The following is a 19901-nucleotide window of genomic DNA, read 5'->3' on the forward strand; positions in this document are numbered from 1 at the left end:
ACATTTTAGTATCGATACTTTTTTGAGTTTCGATACTTTTGACAACCCTAGCTACTATGCAAACTGATATCATATAATATTGTGTGTGTCACTTGACAAAGAAACAAGTCAACATGGTGACTACGTTGTGAGGAAGGACGCCCCATGACACCACAGCCAGCAGCTGTTCTGACTGATGGTATCCTCAGTATGCTGCTAACACACATGAGGCCACTATCAATGGTGGAGGATGAAGGAGTGCTATGTGCACTTTAGAAAACAAACTAGATTTTACTTTTGCATTCTTCATGTAACAAACATTTCAGAAGTGAGAATCTTCACCGGCCTCATGATTTCATTACGATTCAGCTGTCAACGATTCTCGATGCATCTCAGTGTTCATCATCCTCAATGATCTATATCACTGCACACGGCTACTGTTCATCCTTTAAATTTCCCTTTTATTCTGAAAGTCCTTCCAATAATCAGACTACAGCAGTCTACAAAATAAAAGCTGCATCTTTTCAATTATCAAACAAAACCTGTCTCCATCTGCAGAGTCTTTCACGTGTGTCTGAAATATCACATGGCAGCTTTAAGATCAAACATTTACTGACTCTGCTGCACACACCACTCTCAGAGTTGGACAGCAGAGTTGACAGCAACCTCCTCAGGTCTCGGCTGATTAGCTGGGCATCTGTAACAGTTATTATTTATGGCTGCAGACATTAGCTTCAGGAGAAAATGACCAACGTGATCAGTGATTGTTGTGAGGCAGAAGTCTCGTCCAGTTCGTGCCTCACAGCAAGTTCATAAAATCTGAGATGTGTCTGGAGATGTCAGTTTTAAAAAAATACTCTTTTTTAATCTCTGTCAGATGATCTCTGCCTCCCTCAGACATCAGTAATGTCAGTCAGAAGTTCTCCCACAGTTCAAAGCATGGGAGCAACTTTGTGATGAAACTTTATCTTCCAGCTGAGGCCCAACAATCAACATGAGCTGCAGACTCTTGATTATCATCTGTCTCTGCATCGTGGTGCATTTTATAATGGAGATATTTCATCACCTCTAATACATTTATATTGCTTTTGCAATTTGAAGTTGTTTGAAAGTGAACTGAACAAGACTGAAGGGGAAAATGTCAGAGAAATATTTTATTCTTTTAATAAAATGCTGGAAATGTAAAAAGAAATCTGCTTTTGTAATTAATGGGTTATGAAAATAGTTGTTAGTTGCAGCTCTATAACTCATGACAACAATCACTACTCTGTGTTGTGTTGGTAGGGAGTGAGTCTCTCTGGTATGTGACAGAGCTACGAGCACGTTGCTGCAGTCACAGTAAAGTGCTGCTGTTATTACTGTAGTCGGCCATAAAGTGTGTGGACAGACTCAGTTAGTAACTGAAAACATGTATTGTTTGCTGCCACATAAGTGAAATTAAAAGTCCATTCATGAAATGTCTTCTTGGCATCTACCTGCATTTAATGCTTCCTATAAATCCTTCACAATAAAAGTCCTGCATGATGCAGTTATTTTAAAACTTTTATTTCAACAAAAAATTATCAGGAAACACTGGATTTCCACCAGCAGTATCTTAACAGACACCAGAACAGCTAAGAGTGAAACTGAGTCAGCAGCTACGAGCCAGGCTGAAGTAAATTGCAACAGAATTAAACCAGAGGTCCTCCAACTACTGTAGAGAGCTGCAGCTCTGCATAGGTCACGTATCATGTTAATCAATGGATCAATCACTGACTGTTTTCTTTTCTTTCATCATTTGATTTTGCTGGTGTTGCAAAAGGTGTTATAATGATAACTACCCAAAACAGCCCAAACTCAGCTGGAGCAGCAGTTGCCTTATGACAAGAGCCAAGAGTGCTGTCTTGGCTCTTGTCATGAGGAAACTGCAGCCCATTGACTCAGCCCATCTTAAATTAATCTATGCACTGCTGCTGTTATGGTAATGTGACAGGAAGGTTCCACCTTGTGTCATCTAACATTGTTATTGGAGAGTTCTATATCTTTTGTTCACTTTAAACTGATGCCACAGACAGTTGTTATTGTCTGCAAATCGTTTCACACTGAGGCGCAAATACACTGTCAGTGATGAATGTATCTTCAGTGTTGATAAAGACCCATGTCAGAACCATTTTAAGTTCAAAGTCAAGCACTTTGGCTAAAACACTGATTACAGTTTCTATTACATTAAGTGATTACATTAATTTATGTGTCACAGAAATCTTTTGAATTTGAGGTTCAGTATTTTCTGATCAGACATCTGACACAGAGGGTCTATTGTTATTATTATTAATATAACACAGCAGTGATGTGGTGGGAATTAGATTTAAAGGTCCCATATCATACTGTTTTTCATCAATTTCACACAGCTGTCAGAGGTCCAACAACTCTGTATTCGATATGTATTGCCCCAAACACATCCGTGGTCCTGAATTCCAGCTGACCTAAAGTCAATCTGCTGAGCTCTACTTGATAATGTGCTCCATCTGTCAACGCCTACTTGGGGAACCCTTCCTGCTACATCACTCTCAGGGAGAGGAAGCCCCTTATGCTAAAGGTAGCACGCGCTAATGTTTACGGTGGATGTAACACTATGGCTCGCAGAGATTTTTTCATTCAACCGAACCAGTTTGACCCAGAATCAGACCCAGAAGGAGAGGCTCCTGAAGTAGTACAGACTCTGCGGCTGCAGCAGGACGTTTCAGAATGGTTAGTGTGTCTGAATAATTTTAGTTTGTTTGTATGTGTTGTTACAGTCACTACCATGTAGCTAATGGCTAACAGCTAGCGAAGGCTGTGTTTGTCTCCAACACAGTCTCCAAACTCTTGGAAAAATGCTGTGCAACTTCACTTTTGAAAAATGGATTCTATGTAGGACTTTGAATTGGATTAAACGATGTCTAGCATTTAGAGAGCAGGTACAGACATGTTCTAAAATGGAGTCCCAGGTGTTATTAGTAATTTGTAGTCCAAATTCCCTCTCCCATTCAGATTTAATCTTAGTCATACCAGGGCGACAAAGACCTTGCAGTCTGTCATACAGAATAGACATTGTATGGTCTGAACCTGTGCACAATTTCAGACACCCATCCAATTTATCAGGGGAAGCATTTTCAAAACCGGGCAAATGCGCCCTTACATAGTCCCTGATTTGAAAATATCTAAAGCGGTGAGCCCAGGGCAGGTCGTACTTTTCCCGAAGCTTTTCAAAAGATGCAAAAGTCCCCTCAACATAGAGGTCACCAATATTAACTATCCCTAACTCCTTCAAGGCATTGAAAAGAACGTCCATGGAGAAAATGATGGGTTGGATGCAATAGGTAGTAAAAAGGAGACTTTCCTGAGGTTAAAATGCCTTCCCATTTGTTTCCAGATCCTTGTTATATTGTGTATTAATGGGTTGTATCTGTAACAACTTTTATCAACGGCCACAGGGGAAAGTAAAACTGCACCAATTGAGTAGGGCAGACAGTCCTCCCTCTCCATCTCCAACCAGCCAGACGACAGGTACGTGTCGCTCAGCCAGAAGGACACGGAGCAAAGGCAGGCCATCCAATAGTACGCCGTGAAGTTAGGCAAGGCGAGTCCACCGCTCACCTTAGACTTACATAGGTGTTCTTTTTTGATTCTGCGTGATTTGTAGTTTCAGATTAATGATAAGATTATTGAGTCAAACTTTTGGAAAAAGGTTTTAGTTATAAATATTGGTATGTTCTGCAGGAGATAGAAAAGTTGGGGAAGGAAGACCATCTTGACAGCATTCACTCGGCCTAATAGGGAGATGGGTAGCGTTTTTTTAAAATTCTATACGGTTTTTAAGTTTGTCAATTAAAGGAATAAAGTTTGCATCGAACAAGGCTTCAGATTTTTTCGTTATTGCGATTCCTAAGTAGGTGAATTTCTCTGTTATTTTGAAAGGGAGCCGCTTCAACCATTCATCATCTGTAACTCGTATTGGCATAAGCTCACTTTTATCCCAATTGATTCTATACCCTGAGAAAGACATAAGAAAGAACACGGCATAGCCTAACAGAAAAAACAGTGCAGTTCACCTCCCAGCCTCTGGAGGGTCACGCGACCCTTAAGTTTAGTTCCAAGTTCAAAGGTTAATGGAGAGGAGCAGGTCGGTCACTATGCGTACGGTATAGCTCCAAATACAGTACACAGTGCTGTAATGCATACCAATGAAAGAACGCAACGGCCAGGAGTCCAAAATGAAACAAACAATTCAAAAAGGTACTGGGCTACCCCAGAGCGAACGTGTGTAAATGAGAGGAGTTGTACATTGTTTCCTCTTCCTCTTTCCTCTAGTGTAAAAAAAACAGAAAAAAAATAATTAAAAAAAGTGTGGTGCCGCAGTCCAGTGATTGATCCACATAGAGGGAGCGTAATGTTACAAAATTAGTACAAAAAAAAAACAAAGACAAAAAGCAAACGGCACGCAGCAAATTGTGAGGGAGAAAGGACACTGCTGGAAGGGCGAGCGTAATGCAAATAATGTTCAGTGTTATAATAGCATTGCTGTCGTTCAGTCTTTACTTACGCCACTTGTGCTTCACAAAATAAGTGTCCACCGCTAGACAAGTATCTTTCTTTACTGTCCGGTGGGGAAATGTTGATCACAGAACCGCTGAGCCTCCTCTGCTGATTTGAAGTTGTAGTTCAGGTTCTCATGCTACACATGAAGAACCGCCGGGTAGAAGAGGCGAAACTTTACTTTTTTGTTGAACAATAGCGATTTCACCTTTGCATAGGAGGCGCGTTGCTTGGATGTAGCAGGGCTGTAGTCGCCGAAGAATCTGACCTTCTCTCTCCGCCATTCCAGTTGGTTTCGGTTAGCCGCTAGGGCTCTGAATTTGTCCTGGAGGTAATGGAACTTTACAATCGTCACCCTTGGTTTGCTGTCACGCCGGAGCTGGCCAACTCTGTGGGCTATGTCTAAGACCGGGGAGACGGGAACACGTCACCCACCACCTCTGCAAAGAACTTGGACATGAATTGAGTAGCATTCTGTTCCTCCGGATATTTTTCATTGATATTGGTTACTCTTAGATTGAATCCGCGGCTTCGGTCCTCAGCCTCCTCCGCACGAGAGAGGAGGGCTTTGTTCTCGGCTGCTAGCTTCTCGCACATTCCCTCCAGAGCCGCCATTCTGTCACTGTAGCCGCTAAGCCCCGTCTCTAGCTCAAAAATACGTTTCTTGTGATCCCCACTATGCAGTTCCAAAAGTTCCAAATACTTTTTGAATGACTCCAGGGCCTTCCCGATCACTGTCTCAATCATCTGCCTCATGTCGTCGTTGAGCAGTGCCCGTAGAGCCTGTTGCAATTCCACCGAAACTGCGGGCTCTGAATCCTGAGCTGTCGCCATGTTGGACTACTCGGCTTGAGCCTGATGTTGCGGTGAATCAGCAGGAGTTTGCTTCTTGTATCTTGGCATAATTCGCAAATAAAACAGTTAATCCACTCTTTCCATCCACTCTTGTCCAAAAATCTGTGTATGTCGGTGTAAAATGTAGGTTAAGTATGAAATAGCGGGAGCCTCCCCCTCGCACGTCTACTCTCTATCACATCCCACCGGAAGTTCGGTAGATTTATTTTTCAACACAAACACTTGGAGTTGAGTGAGTTAAAGTTTTTTGTTGGTGACAGATGCTGTTCTTCAGGCAGAAATGTGATTTAGAGTCGGGAGGACAGACGCTTCTCCACGTATAACTGCAGTATTTTATTCCTGTTTTTTCCTGACAGTTACAGATACTATGTTACTTTTGTGTGGTCCTGTAACGTTGCTTTGTGGGACATTTCTCTTTATTTAGTTGAGTGAAGGACCTGAGTTAGTTGAGTGAATGACCAACATGCGCCTGACTGTCTGTGGCTGCAGCAGGACTCTTCATACCTGAGAGTGTCCAGTCTCCAGCCTGGATCCTTCAGTCGAGCTGACAGCTGCTTCACTCCTGAGTCTCCTGGATGATTGTAGCTCAGGTCCAGCTCTCTCAGATGTGAGGGGTTGCAGTCCAGAGCTGAGGCCAGAGAAGTACAGCCTTCCTCTGTGATCAGACAGCCTGACAGCCTGCAGACACAAAAAACATCACACACTGCAGATCAGCTGAGAGTCCTGATAATTCAGTGCATGTCTGTGTTTAAGGGATTTAACATTTATTATATTCATCGTCTTAGTTCTCAATAATTTAATAATAAGCACTAAACACAGAGTATAACTGAAGCTGATGGAAATGCCATTAGTTTTGTAAATATTTGGTCATGAACCGACATACTGTACAGATTAAAATGATGTCCTGATGATGGCATCAGATGAAAAGTCAGAGGATCACCAAAGCAATATCAGTTCATCCTACGGGGAGCATGTATGTCAAAATCCACATAACAACCCATCCAAAGGTTGTTGAGATATCCAAGTCAGGATTAGTGCAGAATAGACTGACTGACCCACATCTTAAATATATATATATAGATTTGCGGTGTCAATGGTTTTGTATTGTTACTTTGATGAGTGAAGGATCTGTTAAGTTGTCAGACTGTGAACACTATCAGAACATCACACTCCTGTCCACACGGATGTCATCTCACCTCTGCTGTGGCTCTGTTACTACATCTGTTGGAGGATCAGAGGCGGAATGAAACAGTCCCCTCATTACACTTTTGTTACTTTCATACCTACAGTGAGGTAAAATATCGATGCAAGATTCCTGCCTCGAAAAGGCAGCGTGAATGGGGCTTCTGTGTCTCTGTAGCCGTTTTTAGACAGAGCACCAAGCCACCAATTTGCCTGTCCTTTTGGCGGCGCAGTCCACGGTTTTGGACAGAGGGTGGCATATTGGGGTCTGTTGTGGTCCGCCGATTTCCCGCTAGGAGGGTACACTTATTTCCGCCTCGACTGCTATCTAAAAACGAGGCGGAAATGTGCTGGCCTCTGCGTGAGGTGGGCGGAGGTGTCAATGACCTGCACTGTTGTGCGATCCACAGCCGGGGAGTTTTAAAACCAAGAAACAGCTGATCACAGCAGTCACTCCTTCATTTCAACCACGGACATTAAGATGAACAACTGGACAGCCGCTGAGATCCAGGAGGCGCTAGCGTCTCCTCGGTCTCTGTAGCTGTTTGGGTGTGTTAGCTTGTTGTTGTGTCAGCAGGCTGAGGGTGGTCGCTACTTTCAAATTAAAAACCCCCCGCTAAGAACCCAGTTCTAAACTCCAATGGGGTGCAATGTAAAGCTCTTATTTTGAAGACAAATTTATATCACCATTCACAGCCCAACTTCGAGCTTCATGTCACGTCACATGCTTACGCCTACCTAAGAGGCGGCTTTTGGAAAAGGAGGAATATTACGCCTCGGTTTTAGAAAGACAGCCCGGCACATTGCCGCCCTTACCTTGAAGCAAATGTGCCGCCTTTTCTATCTAAAAAGGGCTACTCTCTCAACCCAACCAGCTGAAACAAATGGCAGCCAACCACTAAGTCTGGTTCTGCTCGAAGTTTCTGCCTGTTAAAAGGCAGTTTTTTTTCTCACCTCTGTGTCAAGTGCTTACCCATGGGCGACATGTTGGGTCTCTTAAATCAATTCAATTATATTAGGAGTTTGATCAAGACCTGCTACAATTGTACAGTTACATGAAATAATATAATGAATCCTGACCTGAGAGTTTCAAGGACACAGCGTGGACTCTTCAGTTCAGCAGAAAGTAGTTTTACTCCTGAATCCTGCAGGTTATTGTTACTCAGGTCTATCTCTCTCAGACTAGAGGACTGGGAGCTGAGAACTGAGGACAGAGCTTCACAGCTTGTCTCTGAGAGGTCACAGACACTCAGCCTGGTGTGTGAACAGTGAAAATGACATTAGGTGATACAGTATTTATAATATCATTGTAGCACATATGACCTTGCTTTCTGTTTTACTCTAATATGTCGCAGATATGAAAAATCAACAAGACTAAACCTGGAATAAACAGACATGAAACAATAATAAGTAGCATGGTTTCAAAACACAAGAGTTCTGACATAAGAGAGAGAATTGAATTCAAACGTTTAAGAAATTAGAAAAATAATTTGAGACAAACTATCTGACCTGAGAGTTTCAAGTCTACATTGTGGACTCTCCAGTCCAACAGACAGATGCTCCACTCCTGAATCCTGCAGGTTGTTGTTACTCAGGTCCAGCTCTCTCACACTAGAGGACTGGGAGCTGAGAACTATGGAAAGAGCTTCACAGCTTCTCTTTGAGAGGTCACAGACACTGAGCCTGGAGCATGAACAGTGAAAACAACATTAGGTGATACAGTTTTTATAATATTATTGTAGCTATGCCTGTCACAATAGTCAATAAATGAATTAATTTCACGATAAATAAAATGAGCTCGATAATTTTGCCGGCCTCGATAATTTCCATTTCCATTCTTGTTTGTTTTCCTCGTGTCTCTAACGTGAATCCTCTTGTCAGTCACTCTGTCTCTATGTGGGGAGGCGGGGCCCTGCCTCTGACTTCACACAAAGTGCATCATGAGAGCCGCATGAGGAGTAGCAAGCCCGAGGGAACGCTAGTTGAGATTTGACGTAATACAAACAAAGTTTTAGGTTTTGTTTTTTACACTGGTACGTGGAAGGGGCGTACCAAAGAATCTGGAATCACAGGTGGCATGCCGATGTGTGTGGAGGGGGAGGGTCCTAAAGTTGTTTCGAGCGCGAAAGGAGAAGATTTCACTTAAAGCAAACAATGGTGAAATGAACACGGTTCCACCAGATTAGTGTCCGCTGCCTGACGGCTCCGCCAAGCCAGCAGAGCTCATAGGTTTCACTTTAGTTTGTTAACTTCCAGCAGGCGTATCTGCTCCATCCCAGGTCCGACAGCCTGAAGCCAATTTACCGTCCAGCAAAATTTGTTATTGTGACAGGCCTAATTGTAGCACATGTGAACTTGCTTTCTGTTTTACTCTAGTATTTCGGGTATATGAAAAATCACAAGAGTGCAAACATGAGAGAGAGAATTGAATTCAAACGTTTAAGAAATAACAAACATAATTTGAGCCAAACTATGAACTATCTGACCTGAGAGTTGCAAGTCTACAGTGTGGACTCTTCAGTCCAATAGACAGATGCTCCACTCCTGAATCCTGCAGGTTGTTGTTACTGAGGTCCAGTTCTCTCAGACTAGAGAACTGGGAGCTGAGAATTGAGGACAGAGCTTCACAGCTTCTCTCTGAGAGGTCACACACACTCAGCCTGGAGCGTGAACAGTGAAAATGACATTAGGTGATACAGTATTCATAATATCATTGTAGCACATGTGAACTTGCTTTCTGTTTTACTCTAATAAGTCGGAGATATGAAAAATCAACAAGACTAAATTTGGAATAAACAGAAATGAAACAATAATAAGTAGCATGGTTTCAAAACACAAGAGTTCTGACATGAGAGAGAGAATTTAATTCACACATTTAAGAAATAACAAAAATAATTTGAGCCAAACTATAAACTATCAGACCTGAGAATTTCAAGTCTACATTGTGGACTCTCCAGTCCAACAGACAGATGCTCCACTCCTGAATCCTGCAGGTTGTTGTTACTCAGGTCCAGCTCTCTTACCCTAGAGGACTGGGAGCTGAGGACTGACGACAGAGCTTCACAGCTTCTCTCTGAGAGGTTACAGACACTCAGACTGGATGAAGAATAATGAGCAGAACAAGACAATTATTTCTCTTTGGATCAATAACAGCACATTTACTGCAATCTGAAGAAACTTCTCAACACTTACAGAACTTTGTTGGAGGCTTTGACCACTGGCAGCAGCCTCAGAAGAGCCTCCTCTGAAGCAGAGAATTTCTTCAGGTCAAACACATCCAGATCTTTTTCTGATGACAGTAAGATGAAGGCCAGAGCTGACCACTGAGCAGGGGACAGTTTATCTGTGGAGAGACGTCCTGATCTCAGGTACCGTTGGATCTCCTCCACTAGAGAACGATCGTTCAGTTCATTCAGACAGTGGAACAGATTGAAGCTTCTCTCAGGAGACAGAGTCTCTTCAAACTTCTTCTTTATGTAACCGACTGTGTCCTGATTTGTCTGTGAGATACTTCTTTTCTGTGTCTGTAGACCTCGCAGAAGAGACTGATTGGTCTGCAGTGAAAGACCGAGGAGGAAGCGGAGGAACAAGTCCAGATGTCCATTTGGACTCTGTAAGGCCTCGTCTACAGCACTCTGGTAGAGACGTGTCTCTGTAGATTGGTGGTCTGTAATCTGTTTCTCTGCTAACAGACTGACTCCAGAATTGATGAATGTCAGATGGACATGAAGAGCAGCGAGAAATTCCTGAACACTCAGATGGACGAAGCAGAACACCTTGTCCTGGTACAGTCCTCTCTCCTCTTTAAAGATCTGTGTGAACACTCCTGAGTACACTGAGGCTGCTCTGATATCGATGCCACACTCTGTCAGGTCATATTCATAGAAAATTATGTTTCCTTTCTGCAACTGATCAAAAGCCAGTTTTCCCAGAGACTCAATCATCTTCCTGCTCTCTGGAGTCCAGTGTGGATCTGTCTCAGCTCCTCCATCATACTTGACATTCTTCACTTTGGCCTGAACCACCAGGAAGTGGATGTACATCTCAGTCAGGGTCTTGGGAAGCTCTCCTCCCTCTGTGGTCTTCAACACATCCTCCAGAACTGTAGCAGTTATCCAGCAGAAGACTGGGATGTGGCACATGATGTGGAGGCTTCGTGATGTCTTGATGTGGGAGATGATTTTGCTGGCCTGCTCCTCCTCTCTGAATCTCTTCCTGAAGTAATCCTCTTTGTGTGGGTCAGTGAACCCTCTGACCTCTGTCACCATGCCAATACACCCAGGAGGGATCTGATTGGCCGCTGCAGGTCGTGTGGTTATCCAGAGTTGAGCAGAGGGAAGCAGTTTCCCGCTGATGAGGTTTGTCAGCAGCACATCCACTGAGGTGGACTCTGTAACATCAGTCAGGATGTAAGTGTTGTGGAAGTCCAGAGGAAGTCGACACTCGTCCAGACCGTCAAAAATGAAAACAACCTGGAACTCTTCAAAGCTGCAGATTTCTTTGGTTTCAGTGAAGAAGTGATGAACAAGTTCCACCAAGCTGAACTTTTTCTCTTTCACCACATTCAGCTCTCTGAAAGTGAATGGAAATGTGAACTGTATGTCCTGGTTGGCTTTGTCTTCAGCCCAGTCCAGAGTGAACTTCTGTGTTAAGACTGTTTTCCCGATGCCAGCCACTCCCTTTGTCATCACTGTTCTGATTGGTTCATCTCTTCCAGGTGAGGCTTTAAAGATGTCTTCTCGTCTGATTGTTGTTTCTGGTCTGTCTGGTTTCCTGGATGCTGTTTCAATCTGTCTGACCTCATGTTCATCATTGACCTCTGCAGTCCCTCCCTCTGTGATGTAGAGCTCTGTGTAGATCTGATTCAGAAGGGTTGGGTTTCCTGCTTTAGCGATCCCCTCAAACACACACTGGAACTTCTTCTGAAGGTTAGATTTAAGTTTATGCTGACAAACTGCAGCAAGATGTTCTACATGAACACACAACAAACAAGATTATTACGTTATTTATAAAGAAAATATGTCAATTTCCTTCCCCTAAACATTGTATATATAAACAGATTCATCATCATCAGACTTCAGTAAGCTTCTCATTGATCCAACATGTTAAATCATTAGAGATATCCTCTTACTGCTCTGCAGACAGTCAGCCAGCTCCTCCTGCTTCATTCTCCTCAGGAAGTGAAGTGTGATCTTTAGAAATGCCTCACTGCTGCTCCTCCTCTGCTCTTCATCTTCACCGTCTAACACCTCCTCATCCTCCCTCTGACTCTCGAAGCATCCTGAGCGATCTGAACTCAGAACCTTTTGGACCTTCTTCAGCTCGTTCTTCACAAAAATTACAATGTTCTCCTCCAGCAGCTGAAACAGAATATTATGTGAATGACAACATTTAACATCAGATCCATGTTGGACAGATTCACCACTGGTCTGTAAAGTGCAGCATGGAGATTATTGTGAACAGACTGGATGGAAAAGTAGTTGTTGTTCATGTACAGACCATAAATATGGAATTCAGGTGTGTCTGATGCTGCTGGACAGATGGACCTCTGGGAACCTTGGAGCTCTCCTGGTCAACTCTGTGGAGGAATCATGAAGAATCAGTCACATTGTGTCTGTCCACTCAGGGACAAACACAAGCTGAAGGTCCTTTGAGTTAAAGTGTTGATGACATCATTGAATCAGATGGTTTCCTCTGACATCAGTGTTGGTCGTACTGCTGATCCCACTGTGAATCAACAGTCAGTCAGTTTACTGGGTTGGGTCAGCAGCTTGTCTGGTTTAGTCCCTCCAGCTCTTGACCCATTTAAAACCGTGGATAGCAACACACAGCTAACACAAGCTAGCTGGATGCTGACTGTCCAGTGCAAACTGGTATGGAGTCTCAGTAAACTTGTATTAAATTGAGATTCCAACACTGGAGAATGAAAAAATGCTTCATTATGTCTTTTCGTTTTCATTTATATTATTTCTGCAATAAATTTGAATCTGACACCAAAAAACTAACATACTGGTTTGTTTTTCGTGCAAACTTGATTTTGAGATTTAATTTGGCTGATTTGTGACCTGAAAGTCATTTATTGTTTTTTTTGTGTGTTGCTTTTGGGTGATTAACAACACAACAGCCTAAATATAAAGATAATAATAAATAATCATTTGTAAATATAAGATATATTCACGTAGACATCACTTGCAGTAAAAAAATATCAGTTATCAGAGTTTTTTACTCTTCATACGGGTTTCGGTGCTGGCCCCATGGAGTCCAGATCTGTCGGGCCCTAACATCAGGTATAACCCACAGCCCTCCCTCTCCTCAGCAGCAGGCTCACATTTCAGCAGGAGTTGAGTCACTGCTGTTTGTCCACAGGAGGAACACTGTCCTGTCAGAGTTGTTTAGGGACGGACATGAAGAAATGTGAACCTGTCCTTTAATACTAATCCTGCTCTGACCTCCATCATCACTCTGAGAACATGAAGACCATCAGGACAACTGGTCAGACTGAATTTAATGAGGACAAACATCAACAGAGAGCAATATGACAACAACTTACTGTCTGTCTGAGGAATGTGCTTGTTTAACATAAGTAACAATGTCCAGGGACCAGTCACTCTTGAAGGAAACACAGCTGAGTCCAGGTCCAGTACAGGCTGGTCTCCTGTTGGACAGAGAAGAAGACCACCAGAGATGTTAATTCACTTTCTAGTCTTCAGACACAGAAGCTTCTGTCCATAAAATAGTGAAAACATCAGGAATAAACCCTCAGAGAATATTGGATCAAACTAATTCAATAAAGTGAAATGAAGAGTTGAAGACTGGTTCTATTGGGCAGCTTTCTAAAGTGAGAATATAAATTAAACTGAAGAAGAACGAAGCTGAAAATAAACATCAGGTTTCAAAAAACATCTTTCTCCACAGTTAAAACATGAATCAGTCACATATTAATGTTATTAACAGCTCACCTCTTTACAGCAGGAGCTGGTTGTCCTTTAAAATCAATGAAACGATCATTTGACTTGTCACTCTTGAAGGACACACAGCTGGGCTCCGGTCCAGGTCCAGGTCCAGGCTCAGGTCCATCACCAGGTCCAGGTCCAGGTCCAGTGGTTTTAGAGGGAGGGCCTCCCTCCTCTCTGTCCTCACACTGATTCATGCTGCTCATCTCACACACACTTTCATCTGGAGAGGAAACACAAATCATTCATCTGCAGATCAACTGAAATCAGCCTTTCCATCACGTCTCCTGTCAGAACATCAACTGCTCCTCCTCTGATTGGCTGCTTCATATCAGTGTCACATGAATGCTGCACTTCTAAATATTCATTTCAGCTCATCGGTTCAATACAAACATTATTTCACGTCCAGATTGTTGCCGTTTCTAGTGTTGCTAAGCTAACAACAGCTTGTGTTAATGAGTCAAACATTTTAGATGTGTTACATTACCTTCAGCTGGAGGTTCACACGGACACGACTGTCTGCACCACAACCATCACAGTGAATGAGACTTTGGACCGGCGCCGCCTGAAAATGCTGTTAGAGTTACACATTAATCCCATCATATGAATCATATCAGTGAAATCTGATGACTTGTGTGTTTAATGAGAGTGTAAAGGTCAAATACATGTTCAGTTGTTGTAACTTTGTTTCAACAAAGCAGCTTTAGTGACTTTTACAGACCAACATCACTTTAACTGACTGTTAGTTTCTATGAGGCCACTACACAACAACTCACACACAACTCACAAGTTGTCATGAAGAAACATTCAGGTAACAACTTGTGTTATAAAATCCTTCAGCTGTGCTGCAGATACTTTGTGAGTTTTTTTTTTAACTAGAACCTCGTCAAACTCATAGTAAAGTCACATGTTAGTGTTTGTGACTGTGATTCAGTTCAGGTCCAGTTTGGATGAAGTGAGTCTGACGACGAGTTAACGAGCAGATTAAACTGATCTCAGTTCAGTCAGAGACACAAACTTGAGTTCAGACGGTGGACGGTTGGATTTTTCTGTTTATAATGAAAATAGGAGACAAATTATTTCCTTTCTTGACATTTAGTGAGTTTATGTTGTTGACTTATTAGACTCAGTAGTGAACCGGCTGCTTTTACATCTCCAGCTGAAGCTACAGGCTGTCAGACTGTCACCTCTGAGCTACAGAGTGCTGTTAGGAGACAGGACGGACACACAGAGACGTCTTTGACAGGACGTCAACACTGTTGTTCTTCACTCTGCTCAGAATGTTAGCTCGTTAGCTGAATGTTAGCTGGTTAGTTGAATGTTACTGTAAAGTTAATTCATATCTTACCTTTAAAGACCAAACAACACAGAGTCTTCACTTGGCAGGACAGGAGGGAGAAACTGAAAACTAACTATTAAAGTCTGTCAGACAAATATTTGCCTTTAATATGTCGTGGAGTAGAAGTATAAAGTTGCATAAAAAATAAATATTAGAGCCTAAATACAGTATTTGAGTAAATGTACTAAGTTTCAATCCACCTCTGTTGATAACTATCATTTAAAACTCTAATAGTTTCTATTTATTAACATATTTACTGTTGTCTGAGTTTGTTCATTAATATTTCACTTGAATGTATTTAATGTCAGAAAAACATCAAGAAAAATAAAGACACTGATGTTATATTATTATTGTTATTATTATTATTATCATCGTTGTTATTAATAGACAACCAACACTTTGCTAGTGTGCTTCTGTTATTACATCTAACATGATTTTACCTGAATGTGATAAATTAACTGCATTCATTTTGAGTTCAGGGAGAAAAATGTCTCGACATCGAGCCTAAAAAATAATTCTTGTTTATGTGAAAATATATTACATATATTCATATATATGTGATCAATAAAATATGAATGCTTGTAAGAAAAGAGTCTGAACTTCCAACATGTTTTTTATGTAGTGAATCTTTTACAGATTCTGCTCGTCATTTTACTCTGATACAAAGAGCAGCGATCTGAGTTTAACCTCGTGTGTGACTACTAAATGTGTTACAAGCTCAACAATATAATATAATATATAATATAGACCTATGTCACGAACATAACACTTGTTTACTTTATGGTTGCGAGTGTGCTTCACCTGTGTGACGTAGCTGAGGTCTGAGGTCACATGACGTAACACACCGCGGAGTAATAATATGAATAATGAGAAGAAGTTAAGCTTCTACAGTGAAACTCTAAATACTCAAAGATGCTTAACCAAGGTAGTTAAACTGTCGTCAGTCTGTGTTGGCTGTGTTTCAGTAAGTAAGCAAGTATCGGCACAAAATGGCGGATGTTCTTATCGGCAGTTGTTTCTCCTCCGTCGTCCCGAGTTTAAACTTAAACGAGTTCGTCGAGAAATAAACAACCGAGCTTCATTTTTTGTGCTGTTTCCGGTGTAACAATGAAAAGTAGAGCTTGTGTTAGCGAGTCGAACATGTCAGCTTCATTACATTACCTTCCACTGGAGGTTCAGACGGCCAATACAGGTGCGCAACACACCTGTCAGAGAAAGTGAAACTAAACTGTGAGGAGGAAACAGCCAGAGAGGCGTGTGACTGACTGGGAGTCTTCCTGTTAGACTGAGGGGGCTGCAGCACGACCCACAACGAGCTAAGACATGCCGAATTTACAAGAAGACCCAAATAATGAAGAATCAGTCACAAACAGCGTTTCAGGGAGTTTATAAAGTGTCTCCTAACTCAAAAACTCATTAAATGGAGACATTTCATAAGGGAGTCTGGGGGTTGACATGTTCAAACTGTTAGTGACGTCACCACAGGGGATTTCTGGGTATTGAAGTTCCAATCAAGAGTAGAATGTGTTGGTCAGAATGTTTTCACAGCTGATGTGGACACCATTCATTATTAAATACGGCACATTTTCAATGAATATCCTAGAATATATTTGTCTGTGTGATGCTGCTGTGATAAAAATCAAATGTGTTTCTATCACACTGGAACAGAAAACCCTCAGACTATACAATCTGTGATGATGCTCACCTGGTTTCCACCTTTTTACATGGCAGCAAAGAAGCGCGAGATGGAAGCAGAATTCAATTAAAAAATGTAACAAACTTTTTAAAATGCTTTCTCCACATATTCCTAACTATCTGGACCTACTTGTTAATTCGGCAAGGATTACAAATACAATATAACCAGACTCCCTTAACAAATCGTCTGTTTATAAGAGTTGTTGAGTGAGGAGAAACTTTATAGACTTTGTGAAAACAGCAACAACAATGAAGTGTCAGAGCTGTCAGACTGAGAGCGCAGGACACGAGATTCACCACAAGAGGGAGCTAAAGAGCAGCAGAGCAGAGGAGAAGCACCAGAAGACACAAAAACATACTTTAATAAATGTCTTTGACCTGTTTCACACTGTTTTCTGTCACTTTACTCATTTGTTTTCTTTTTATGTGTGAGTTGATTCAGAAAGTGCTTCAGGAATTATCATCAGGGGGGTTGAAAGCTTTAATTTTTCTGAGTTTAAAATGAACATCATGTGTATCAGCTGCTTAAAACTTTCATTAAAAAAACAGAAATGATTTTAAAGTAACTTGATGCATTTTCAAGTATAACAATGCATCATCTTTGGAAATGCATTAATAGTTGACATATTGAAAGTGAACAAAGAAAACAGACCTTTCTTCATCTTGGTCACAGTTCATGTAGAAGACGAGGGGTTCAAACAGCTGAACTACATTTTAAACAAATCAAATGTTGACAGAATCAGACAGAAACACTACAGGCTGTAGAAACTGAAACAAACCTTCAAACTGTTAATTTTCTACTTGTTGTGACTGTTGTCTTTTCATTCTCAGGTGACAGTCAGCCAGCTGAGCCTGGTGTCCCACGTACCTGCTGATGGTTATCGCTGTGCAGCTGCACGCCTGGCAGATCTACTACAGCAAGAAGCTGCTGGACCAGAGGTTCACCAGCACACAGGACCAGAAGAAGAAATCAGCTCATCTGAGGTTCTGTGAGGACAAAGAGGAGCAACTCCCAAAACTGTTGTGCTCCTCTGTCACCTGTTTCTACTTGTATATTAGAATTGTCCCTGGACTGCTGCTGTCCGTCTGTACATTAATCCTCCTGGCCTTTTCATCATTCAGAAACTGTAACATGGACGTTGTTATTGTGGAAACATTAAAAGTACATTTAAATCAGACTAGATCGTCTGTCAGCCGGTTCTGAATTCATTTACCCCTCAGCCTGTTGTGTTGTCTCAGAAATCTTGTGACAGGATCGGCTGACTTCAGCTCTCCTGAAAAACTGTTGCCTGTGCAGATAAACTAACCACCATAGATGATCTATTAGAATCAGAAGTTCAGGATTTCAGATTCTGTTCAGTTATTTTATTGAAGATTGAGTGTGATGATTTGGACACAGTTCAGTAGGAGTGGTCTCCTATAAAAGAAACAAACAGAAATAATTAGTAACAAACTCTCACTGGTGACTTTACAAAGGAAATTCATAATTATAAATTCTCCTTTGATTTCACCAAAGTGCTCTTCAGCAACACCATAAGTGCATCAGAAGTGACAGTCAACCATAATGATCATTAAATAGAGACCCAGTGGACCAACAGCCCAACACATGTGATCCAGAACCCAACAGCAGCTCCCAGAATGTGTCCAAACCTAAAGCAGCATCACGTCACCAACACCAAGTCATGACATCACTCACCTGAGCAGGTACGCACGCCTAGTGATGGCGAGATGAAGCTTCATGAAGCATTGAAGCTTTCCATCCAGTTGGTTCACACTTGGGCCGAAGCTTCATGGCTTTGGTGCAAGAAGCTTTGACTTGAATTGTGTTTAAATGATAATGCCAATAAATATAATATAGTCATGATGTCTGTTTTTCTGATAGAATGATGGTTCAAGGTATTTTTGGACCTCTGTTGCATCAGCTGTGACGTTTGTGGTCCTCTTCTGCACAACTGTGGCATCCAACCAATGCCACAGTTTGCTACCGAGGATAGAGAAACAGGCTGTAAGTGACTAAACAGGCCTACAATAACACAATTTGATGACGATGACGGGAATTACTCTGATCCTGACACCCTCTTCTCCTCCGACAGCTCCACTGTGGCATCGTTGAAGCTCTCGGTGCTTTGCCTTCACTCAGCCACCTCACATGGTTGTGCAGCAGCAGCTCGTTGGCGTTTGCCTCAACATCTTCCAGGAACTCTGTCAGGAGGCCATGCTGAAGGAACGAGGACGTCCACAGGAAGCTGATGAGTTTCATCACTGTGTTCATGACTTGAGCACACAGAACAGTGTGATGGATGAGACGGTGGTGAGCTCTGAGATCAGGGTCGTCTTCTCTCTTCCCACCATGGCAGGGGCTCCATCTGTGGTGATGAGACCACCTGGTTCAGATCGACACCTCTCTGTCTCAACATCTCCTTTATTGCTGCATATATGTCCTCTCCTCTCGATGTGTCTCAGTGGTGTTACAGACAACAGCTCCTCACAGAGCTCTTTATCATCTCTGGGAAAAGATGGAAACCTTTTAGAAACAGGTGAGCGTCATCAAAGATCATCTAGACTATCTTTGATGATGCTCACCTGTTTCTAAAAGGTGAAACCAGGTGTTTCTACTGACAGAGGAGATCATTCCGGCTCCGTCTACTTCCTGCTAAGACCCTCAGACTATACAATCTTTGATGATGCTCACCTGTTTCTAAAAAGTTTCCACCTCTTTCATTCTTCCATCATGGATATTTTCAAAGTAAAAGTGATCAAACTCTGGTTAAACGTGTCACATCTGTTGTCAGAACGGTAGAAACACTTAAAACAATAAATAACATGAAGTTAACAGTAGAAAAACACCACGTCAGCACAATGAGACAGTTTAATGAATATATACATAATAATACAGACTTGTTTGTTTGTTTTGTATTCTAATCAGCTGTTAATATTCTGTTTTTGTAATAAAACATCCTGATAAACAACCTGTTTTTACATCCATCTGTTTATTATGTCACCATGGAAACGATCAGATGAGTTTATGAACACGATCACAGGTTTGTTTTTTCTTCTCATCATTATAAAAACACATAAAACAACCAGAAACATCAACATGTGAGTGACACACATCTTGTTAAATAAAGCTTCAGAGACGTTTGATTTTACGTCCTGAATGTTTTTCAGGTGAAAGTGTTGAAATATAAAAACTGAAGTTGTATGGAAAGTATGACACGTGTTATTTTCAGAACCTCAGTAAACGACAGAGTAAAATAAGATATTTAGATGTTCTGTAGATACGGGTCGCTCCACACCGACTGACCCAGGACCTGCCAGCTCATGTCACACATTCTTTTTAAAGA

General features: G+C 41.8%; 1 protein-coding gene across 1 annotated transcript; it reads right to left on the minus strand.

Moving 5' to 3' along the window:
• Positions 1-6580: 6580 nt before the first annotated feature.
• On the minus strand, positions 6581-18829 carry LOC115577894 (NLR family CARD domain-containing protein 3-like). Its single transcript, XM_030410768.1, has 7 exons — positions 18707-18829; positions 11702-11933; positions 9763-11524; positions 9493-9666; positions 9057-9230; positions 8135-8253; positions 6581-6609 (listed from the first exon to the last, which is right to left on the minus strand). Exons 1-7 carry the CDS (start codon positions 18827-18829, stop codon positions 6581-6583), a joined length of 2613 nt encoding a protein of 870 aa, XP_030266628.1.
• Between the last annotated feature and the right edge of the window lie 1072 nt (positions 18830-19901).

The sequence above is a fragment of the Sparus aurata genome, unplaced genomic scaffold (genome assembly GCF_900880675.1).
Source record: "Sparus aurata unplaced genomic scaffold, fSpaAur1.1, whole genome shotgun sequence".
Lineage (NCBI taxonomy): Eukaryota > Metazoa > Chordata > Actinopteri > Spariformes > Sparidae > Sparus > Sparus aurata.